The sequence below is a fragment of the Beta vulgaris genome, chromosome 7, assembly GCF_026745355.1.
Source record: "Beta vulgaris subsp. vulgaris cultivar EL10 chromosome 7, EL10.2, whole genome shotgun sequence".
Lineage (NCBI taxonomy): Eukaryota > Viridiplantae > Streptophyta > Magnoliopsida > Caryophyllales > Amaranthaceae > Beta > Beta vulgaris.
In genome coordinates, this window is record NC_079208.1 from 11,538,232 (window position 1) to 11,548,576 (window position 10,345).

The 10,345-nt window shown below is 37.7% G+C and overlaps 1 protein-coding gene across 1 annotated transcript; it reads left to right on the top strand.

Annotated features, from left to right (window-relative positions):
• The first annotated feature begins 2,426 nt into the window (after nt 1–2,426).
• Nucleotides 2,427–6,505, top strand: LOC104898695 (aquaporin PIP2-1). The gene is made up of 4 exons (XM_010685799.4): nt 2,427–2,846; nt 5,037–5,332; nt 5,640–5,780; nt 6,087–6,505. Exons 1-4 carry the CDS (start codon nt 2,549–2,551, stop codon nt 6,204–6,206), a joined length of 855 nt encoding a protein of 284 aa, XP_010684101.1. The 5' UTR covers nt 2,427–2,548; the 3' UTR covers nt 6,207–6,505.
• The last annotated feature ends 3,840 nt before the right edge of the window (nt 6,506–10,345 follow it).

Genomic DNA, 10,345 nt, shown 5'->3' on the forward strand with positions numbered 1-10,345 from the left:
GTTATCGGGAAGCCGTTTTAGATCCTGGTTGGCGTCAAGTTATGCAAGAAGAGATTAGTGCTCTTGAGCGCAATGGGACATGGACCTTAGAAGATTTACGTGTTGGTAAGCGTGCTATTAGTAGTGGTTGGGTATATAAGATTAAATATGCTAGTGATGGTGCTTTGGAACGACTTAAGGGTCGTTTGGTTGTTCATGGGAATCGCCAAGTGGCTGACATTGACTATAATGAAACTTTTGCTCCTGTTGCTAAAATGGGTATTGTTCGTCTTCTCTTAGCTATTGCTGCTGCAGCTCGCAACTGGCAATTGCACCAAATGGATGTTCATAATGCTTTTCTTCACGGGGATTTGGACGAAGAGGTTTATATGACTCTTCCTCCTAGTTATAAATGTTCTTCTCCTACTAGGTTTTGCCGATTGCGTAAGTCTCTATATGGTTTAAAGTAGGCTCCTCGACAAACTTTGCTAAATTGTCTACCGCTTTGATTGACTATGGTTTTCAGCGTTCATATGCTGATGATTCTATGTTTTGTTATACTAAGGGCATGGTTTCTCTTCATGTTTTGGTGTATGTGGACGAACTTATTATTGCTGGTTCTTCTCCTGACGTTGTGTCATGTTTTAAACAGTATCTTAGTTCTCATTTTCATATGAAAGATCTTGGTGTCCTTAAGTATTTTCTTGGTATTGAGGTGGCTCGGATTTCCGAGGGTTTTTTTCTCTCTCAACGCAAGTATGCGTTGGACGTTTTGAGTGAGTCTGGTATGTTGGGTTGTAAGCCTATTGACACCCCGATGAGCAAAATCACCGCTTGGCTTTGGTTAAAGATGTGCCAATGTCTGATCCAAATCGTTATCGTCGTTTGGTTGGTCGCCTTGTATATCTTTCTGTGACTCAGCCATAACTCAGTTATGCGGTTCATACTCTTGCTCAGTTTTTAAGTGCTCCTATGGTCCCTCACTGGGAAGCTGCTCTTCGTGTTCTTCGTTATCTTAAAGGGAGCCAAGGGCAAGGTATTCTTCTTCGTTCTCGCAATGATTTATGTCTTTCGGCGTATTGTGATAGTGACTGGGCTGCTTATCCTATGACACGACGATCATTGTCTGGTTATCTGGTTTTTCTTGTTTGTTCGTTGGTCTCTTGGAAAACCAAGAAACAACCAACGGTATCTCGTTCTTCTGCTGAGGCGGAATATCGTTTAATGGCTTTACTACCTGTGAGTTGAAGTGGTTGAAATCCTTGTTATCTTCTCTTGGTGTGCTTCATTCTCGGCCCATGCGTTTATTCTGTGATAGTCAATCGGCATTGCATATCGCTAAGAATCCCGTGTTTCATGATCGTACGAAGCATATTGAGGTCGACTGCCATTTTGTTCGGGATGAGTTATTAGCTCACAATTTATCTACTTGTTATGTTCCTACTGGTCATCAATTAGCTGACATTCTTACGAAAGCTCTTGGGCGTCCTCAGTTCAGTTTTCTTCTCCGCAAGTTGGGCATTCGCGATCTTCATGCTCCAACTTGAGGGGGGGGGGGTATTAAGGAAATATTGTGATATATTTTCCTATATTTGTAATTATCTTTTAGGAGTATTCTTGTATATCTTTCCTAGCGTGATCACAGGAAAGTTTGGTGTTTTAGGTTTTTGTAAGCCTAGTATATATTGCTGTAAATTCTGGTTTAATGACATACAAAAATATATTCTCCTAAACACATCTAGCCTTCTTGTTCTTAACATTTCTCACTAAAACTTGAAAATTAAAAGTAATTTCGAATAAAAAATCCTTATAACTATTATCATAGGTACTAGTTCTACAATGAACTATACCTTTTTACTTTTACATGTATGGCTTGTTGATAATTTATATATATATATATATATATATAATATATATATATATATTATATATATATATATATATATATATATATATATATAAGAATTATTATCACTTCAAAATCAAGTAATTTCATAAAGATGAACCAAAAAAAGGATAAGATGAGGTAAACTTTTATGGGATATTAATGATACGTTATCAATATACTACACCATTATTACTATAAGGATTCCATATCAATACCTTAAACCAGAAGGGAAAAGAAAAGAAAGGAACCACACAAATGGATACAAAAATGAAGAAACCACCCACTATGAGTGCACTACTACACAAGCTGTGTAGCTATACATCATAAGACATAGGAGTAACATTATTATGTGGTGTCATCATTCAAGAGGTATTACAAAGAAGGTGGGTCCTACAACAATTTATAACTTTCTATTTTCAACCACAAAAATCAAAAGATAACTTAGAATAAATAAAATTATAAAAAAAAGGAAAGAAATGGGGCGGCAAAAAAAAGAAAAAATTGTAACTTTTTAATTAATAACATTCACAACCCTTTTCTTTGCTTCCATAAATACCCTTCTTACCATCACTCCACACAAACAATCCATCATCACTTCACTAGTCTCATTATATTCTTCTCTCTATTTTGTAACACTTTAACATTTTTGAGGAAAATTAACTAATCAATCTTGCAAAAAAGATGGTGAAAGACATAGAAGTTGGAGGAGGAGAAAGAAGAGAGATAGCAAAAGACTATCAAGACCCTCCACCATCACCTTTGTTTGATGGAGAAGAGTTGGGAAAATGGTCATTTTACAGGGCTTTAATAGCTGAGTTTATAGCAACAATGTTGTTTTTGTATATCACAGTGTTGACTGTGATAGGACATAAGAGTAGTACTGTTACGGATGATTGTGGTGGTGTTGGCCTTCTTGGTATTGCTTGGGCCTTTGGTGGCATGATTTTTATCCTTGTTTACTGCACTGCCGGTATTTCTGGTATGTTCTCTTTTTCCCTTCTAAAACTTTTTGATAACATTCCTAAAAACGCAATCTATAATTGTAAATAATATAGACGAGATACGATCACAGATCTTGAATACAACATCCTAAGACGACTTTAAGCCTACTAAGCTAGTCGACATTTACATTCCTTTGTTTATAATTGTATATTAATTTGATATGCACAATTTTGGATTTATAATTAAAGATGTCTTGGTCTAGTGGTTAAGATTAAGGTATTGTGAACGGTCACAGGTCTAAATTCCCCTTTCCTTCTTTGTACTGCCTTAATGACTCATATAGATAAAAAAAAATGTTACGATCATAGAACTCTAAGGATATACAGTATAGCCATAAAAAAGCACTTTAGTATAATTTTTAATCTTGAAAAATGCTTTGCTATAATATACTTTCTTCATTTCACAAAAGAAACACATTGAGAAAGTACACATACTAAGAAGTATAGAGAGAAAGTTCGAACACAATAAAATAGAGTGATCAAACAAATATGATCCCTCTTATTTTTTGGTAGTATATTTATAATAAAAGTGAATTTTTTTTTACCATTTAAATTTTGGTTTCAGTTATTATAAATATTCTAAATAACGAAAATTTTCACTTATTGTGAAACGGAGAAATTACTCAAAAATATAAAAAGAAATCTAGCTATAGTACATTTTCTAAACATCATTAAACAATAAACTTATGTAAAAGTTAATAAGAGAGCTGCTTAGTGTAATAAGCAAAGGTGTTTTGGTTTGAGTCCTGGTAATGTGGCTTCATGTAATCATATGTTGAGAGATTGATCTTAGGGCATGTTCTCCCCAGCTTATTTTCAGTTCAATTCAGTTCAGATCAGTTCAGTTCAGTTCAGCTCTTTACAATACTTTTACTCTCACATATCACTATTCATTTCAGATCAGTTCAGATCAGTCCAGTTCAGTTCAACTGTTTTATGCCGAAGAGAACATGCCCTTAGTTTAGTTTGACTCGTTTTGAATCTAGATCACTCGAAGATTGATAAACTCGTATAATAATTTATAAGGTTGTTATTATGTAAAAATAGCCCAATTTGTAGTGATATGCTTAGCTATTACAGCTGATTGCTCCTTTATTTTTTGTTATTAACACTAGATTGGTATACTAGAGATGATTGATGAGGATCTGCAAAGAAGACAATAAGATATTTCTCATCTATTACTAATAATTAGGAAAAATCAATTGAGTATCATTTTTTCGAAATAATCTCTACTTTTGGAATATATTAAGAATAATATATTCCAAGTTTTGGTGAACTTCTCAAAACAATCCAAATCATTAATTCTATTGCCTAATCCTTTTTCGGTTTAGCATTCATACAAATTAGAGTTCAGATTATTTTGACAAGTTGCCCCAATATATGCAATCGTTCACGAATAATCGAAAGTCATACAGAATCCACTCACTCTCACTAGATTAACATATGTTGATAGCATTCCAATATTGCACTAGAATAAAGTTAAAGAATTAGTCAACAGTCACATTGAAAATTGTAGTAACGTAATCATTATTATAAATTACAAAATAGCTTTCAAAATATTGTTGTACGATTAAGTATTAAGTGATTGAATTATCTGACTTTCATGCTAGTGAGAGAAGTACTATAACAAGACGGAGTTTGTCTTGTAAGAGACGGACTATTTTTAAATTGAAATTAGGTAACCCTAAACCCAATATTAAAAAGAGAATAAGCTCAATAGTGACTAGCTTAATTTCTTTCGGTGACTAGTTTAATTTATTTAGTGAATAGTCTACTTGTAACATATATGCATATTACTTAACATGATGGTTTGCCAAATATACAAGGTTGTAAACTATATTCTCAAGAACACAAATTCATACTTCTAGGCATCAATGTTACTTTTATTATTGAAGTTAGTAATGTACCTATGAATTATGATGCACGAAAACCTCTGGGATCCAAAGTTCTGCAATTTCCAAAATATTTCCATTCTCAAAACCCCTGTTCTGTGCTAATTAAGTCCAGGTTGCTAGGACATGAGGTTTCCTAGTTTATGAATAATGAATATAAACATAAAATAACATAGTTTATCAACAATTAATGCAGATAATCTTAAGCATTAGAACCAAATATATTACAAGAATTTTCCTTTGTTAAAATTGATCATTTCTTGTCGTAATGGGCAGGTGGACACATAAACCCAGCAGTGACGTTTGGGCTATTGTTGGCCAGAAAACTAACACTACCAAGGGCCATTCTATACATGGTAGCTCAATGCTTGGGAGCCATATGCGGTGTTGGCTTTGTGAAGGCCTTCCAAAGCGGATTGTACAACCTCCATGGAGGCGGCGCCAACACCTTACAAGATGGCTACAGTAAGGGCACTGGTTTGGGTGCTGAAATTATTGGCACTTTTGTTCTTGTCTACACCGTCTTCTCTGCCACTGACCCTAAACGCAGTGCCAGAGATTCTCATATTCCTGTAAGTTAATCTCTTACATTGGTTTTTCTATTAAAGTCACAAGTCATAAGTCATAAGCATGACGAGTGTTGCTCAGTTAATCTCCTACATTGGTTTTTCTAAAGTTCTTTATATGCTTTAAATTGGTATTAAATTGGTTGCAACTTGTAATGAGATGGAGTGATGATAACGTTCACCCCCCACTTCCAAGAAAAAATGAGCCAAGACTATAAATGCAAGAATAACTGGTGACATATATGCGTATTACTTGATTGATTTTTCCACTACTAAATGTTGATTGTTTGTTGACTATTGCAAAAATTGGTAGGTATTGGCCCCACTTCCTATTGGATTTGCAGTGTTCATGGTTCACCTAGCCACCATTCCGGTGACTGGTACTGGTATCAACCCTGCTCGAAGTTTCGGTGCCGCTGTCATTTTCAACAGTAAACAAGCTTGGGATGACCACGTATGTAGTAGACTATTACTTAACCTTTACTCATGCTTTATTTTGATTTGCATTTTATATCAGTGCTAGTAGTTTTCATACTTTGAGTTAAAAAATTTCATAAGAACACTTGATATAACTTGTAAGATGAAATTCAAATCAGTCATTCTTATACTAATCAATTGTAAAACTACGAAATCAACTGCTTTCACACCGATACACGTTGCACTTTCTCTGTTTTAAAGAAGCATTTTTTAGTTTTATCTGTAAAAGGAAAGTTTGTTTTAGTTTTAGGTGCTAATCTACCCTTTTTTCCTGGTATTGTAGTGGATTTTCTGGGTCGGACCATTTATTGGGGCTGCCATTGCTGCTATCTACCATCAATACATCTTAAGAGCCGGATTCGTGAAGGCTCTTGGATCTTTCAGAAGCTCGTCCAATATGTAATCCATCGTAAAACTTATGCAATATTCCTCATCAAAAGCATGTTTTTGGCATGAAGAGGATATTATTTGGTGTGATTTGTAGTTTTCCGATTTGCCTAAAGAGAGGAGTTGAGGTATCACAAAGATGTATATAAGATTTTAGTTTCCATTTGGTGGGAAGAGTTAGTTCTTGTTGGTGTGTCTTGGCACTTGTTTTCATTATGTGCCTCTAGTGGGTGTCAATCTCTATTTTCTATTGTTCTTGTTGTACTCCTGGCTTTATTTAAATAAGAATAAGAGCATGTGGAAGTTTTTCTCTTAGTACTGCATATTTTACATCATTTTCAAAGCTAAAAACAGGGGAAATGCTCAAATTGATGACCTTTATTTGTTATGGTAATTACTATGAAGGAAGACAAATGTAATCAGTTTTTCTGGGTGTACTGCACAAGAGAGCCACGAAGGATAACTAAATTACTAGTTCACATCCATCAAACACTAATTCTGGTTAAGCACAAATCATAATCCTAGCACATATGTTATCCGAAACCCAGTAAACTGGATAAAAATTCCAAGTCATCTTTATGCTTTTCATTTGAGACGCTTCTACCATCATGTACACCGGGCAAGATTTCTGTTTTGCGTTATGGGGGAATGGGAATAAGATACTAGCAGTGGTATCAAGTATGGGCCATGAAACACGAAGCGTTGCTGCCATGTCGATCTAAAACAATGGCAGAGCATGAGAAGACATCAGACATCAAATGTAAATTTTCTAACTATTGTAGTAGGGTTAATCATGCATGCAGTGAACTCTCTGCTTTGGACCCATTCATTAAGGCCATTCCTACCATCTAGAACAAGGTTCATGGGTCTTCCAGACGCTCCAAAAAGGCTCCTGGTCTTTCAGGACCCGGCTTGAAGTTTCAGTTATCCAATATTCCTTATAGCATGGTTTTCGGATATAGGAGATTATTGGGTTCGTTAGGTTCTTCGATTTTAATACTTCTTGATGAAAAGAGAACAAGAATATTGTTTAAAGAGAGAGAATGAACAATGAAGTATAAAGTTTTGTTCTTCGTTTTGGTGGGGAGAGTTGTTGAGCTGAGTCATTGCTGGATTTGCCTAAATGCTTCTTTTCGCCGTGTGCCTTTAGTGGGTGTCATTTCTATTTTCTTCTTCTCATCTCTCCATGTGTTGTGCTTCGGCATTACTTGGTACTATATGTTATAACGGACGTGAGAGAGAAACAAATTATGAATGCAAAAACAATAAAAATAGACAACAGATTTACGTGGTTCACCAATTTGGCTACATCCACGGCAGAGAGAGGGAGAATATTTTATTATATGAGAAGAACAGATTACAGAGAGAAAAGAATGTATTTCGTAGTCTAAAACCTTAGGATATAAATAATGTATTTATATCCCGTCAGAAAAAACGCGAAAATGCGTTTACCGGGCAGCCGCCCGATCGGGCGGTATTTTACTTCTCTAGATCTTGTTGCGCGCCCGGTCGGGCGAAGTCGCCCGAGTCGTTGTTCGGTGACTCGCCCGATCGGGCGAACCAGCCCGATGCCATCGGGCGAACCAGCCCGATGCCATCGGGCGAACAACTTTTACTCCTTTCCTCAGCGTCGTTGCGGGCCCGATCGGGCGGCCACGCCCGACCCGATCGGGCGGTCTCCCGAAACCCCTTTTTGACGCATTTCTTCGAACACCTTCGATGCACAATGATTCAAGGCATATTTCTACAAATCTCCACCTTGACTTGAATCCTCTCATAATAACCCAAAAACAGATGCATTGATCACAACGCCCAGAATCTCCCAAACACCAGATTTGTCCCAAAAGACAACCAGACCAGATTAGTCCCTAAGGACCCCAGAATTGCCCAAGGAGGGCAATTAACAATCACGAACATTGAGTAAGTCCAAACAATGTTGAAACTTACTCTGCGGAACCGGCTTGGTGAACATGTCAGCAGGATTATCAGCAGTTCCTACCTTTTTCACCTTAATCCTAGTCTCACTCCTTAGGAAATGGTATCTCACATCAATATGTTTAGTCCTCTCATGATGGACTTGATCCTTAGCTAAACATATTGCACTCAGACTGTCACAGTAAACAGTAGCCTGATCATGATGCAACCCAAGATCACTAACTAGTCCCTTTAGCCATATTCCCTCTTTAGCAGCTGCTGTCAATGCCATGTACTCTGCTTCAGTAGTAGACAAAGTAACTGTAGCCTGCAAAGTTGCCTTCCAACTAACGACAGAACCACCAAGAGTAAATACATAACCAGTCATTGACCTCCTACTGTCAACATCTCCAGCATAATCAGAATCCGAATAACCAGTGACTAAACACTGGGTATCATTCCCATAAATGAGACCAACATCAGAAGTACCTCTTAGGTACCTAAAAATCCTCTTGACTGCCTGCCAATGCTCCTTACCAGGATCACCCATGAACCTACTAACTACACTGACTGCATGTGCAAGATCCGGCCTAGTGCAAACCATAGCGTACATCAAACTCCCTACTGCACTAGCATAAGGAACCCGACTCATGTACTCCTTCTCCTCAGCAGTTTTGGGTGCAAAAGCCACAGACAAATGATTATTTGAAGCACTTGGAGTGTCTATAGGCTTTGCAGTTGTCATGCCAAACCTTGATAGAATCTTCTGAATATAACCTTTCTAGGACAAGAAAAGTTTCTTCTGACTTCTTTCCCTATAGATCTCCATCCCCAAAATCTTCTTTGCAGCACCCAAATCTTTCATCTCAAACTCAGCACTGAGAAGACCCTTCAACCTCTGAATATCAGACTTAGCCTTAGCAGCTATAAGCATATCATCTACATACAGAACCAGATATATGAAAGAACCATCACTCACTTGTTATGGTACACACAGCAATCATACTCACTTCTGTTGTAGCCCAACTCAATCATGTAGCTGTCAAACCGCTTATACCACTGCCTAGGAGACTGCTTTAGCCCATACAAGGACTTCTTCAATCTGCAAACATAGTCTTCTTTTCCCGGAACTTGGAACCCATCTGGTTGTGTCATATAAATCTCTTCTTCCAACTCCCCATGTAGGAAAGCTGTTTTCACATCTAGTTGCTCAAGTTCAAGATCCTGATGTGCAACCATTGCTAGTAGCACCCTGATGGAAGTATGTCTGACTACTGGTGAGAAAATCTCATTATAATCTACCCCTTCCCTTTGTGTGAACCCTCTTGCAACAACCCGAGCTTTATACTTAACCCCCTCAGTAGGTGAAGACCCCTCTTTCTTCTTGAAGACCCATTTGCATGTCACAATCTTCCTTTCCTTAGGACGTTTGACTAACTCCCAAGTCTGATTTTTATCGAGAGACTCCATCTCATCTCCCATTGCAGCAAGCCATAAAGTAGACTCACTTCCAGAAACAGCTTCCTTATAGGTGGATGGCTCATGATTTTCAACCTCCACCTCCTCAGCAACCTGAAGTGCATAGGCCACCATATCTTCAAAACCATACCTCTTTGGAGGCCCCACACCAACTCTTCTAGCTCTATCAAGTGCTATGCTTGGTTGATGAATTTCAGATGGCTCTTCTTCATGTTGATCTTCTCCACCTTGGTGCTGTGATTCACTCTCAGCCTGAGTGACTTGCAGCTCCACCTGTTTATCAACATCTCCACTGACAGACACCACAGTAGACTTTACAGAAGGGTTAAGCATGGAATTTTCATCAAATATTACATTCCTACTAAGTATGACACGATTTTCAGAAGGTGACCATACTCTATAGCCCTTAACCCCAATCCCAAAACCAACAAATCTACCCTTCTTAGCTCTAGGTTCTAATTTTCCCTCATTTACATGATAATAGACAGTAGAACCAAAAATTCTCAACAAAGAGTAATCTGCAGGCTTACCAGACCACACCTCATAAGGTGTCTTGCAGTCAATACCTGTATGGGGTCCCCGATTGATCAGATAGCAAGCTGTGCTTACAGCTTCTGCCCAAAACCTCCTAGCCATCCCAGCATTTGAGAGCATGCACCTTGCCTCTCCAGAAGTGTCTGATTCATGCGTTCTGCAACTCCATTCTGTTGTGGCGTGTTTCTAACAGTATGATGGCGAGCAATCCCTTCATTTTTGCAGAAC

What these genes read in the sequence shown, in the direction of transcription:
- LOC104898695 (XM_010685799.4), top strand. Translation starts at nt 2,549, where the DNA reads ATGGTGAAAGACATAGAAGTTGGAGGAGGAGAAAGAAGAGAGATAGCA. An exon ending in CCAGAGATTCTCATATTCCT is followed by an intron (nt 5,333 to 5,639) that starts GTAAGTTAATCT and finishes AAAAATTGGTAG; the next exon opens with GTATTGGCCCCACTTCCTAT. An exon ending in AACAAGCTTGGGATGACCAC is followed by an intron (nt 5,781 to 6,086) that starts GTATGTAGTAGA and finishes CTGGTATTGTAG; the next exon opens with TGGATTTTCTGGGTCGGACC.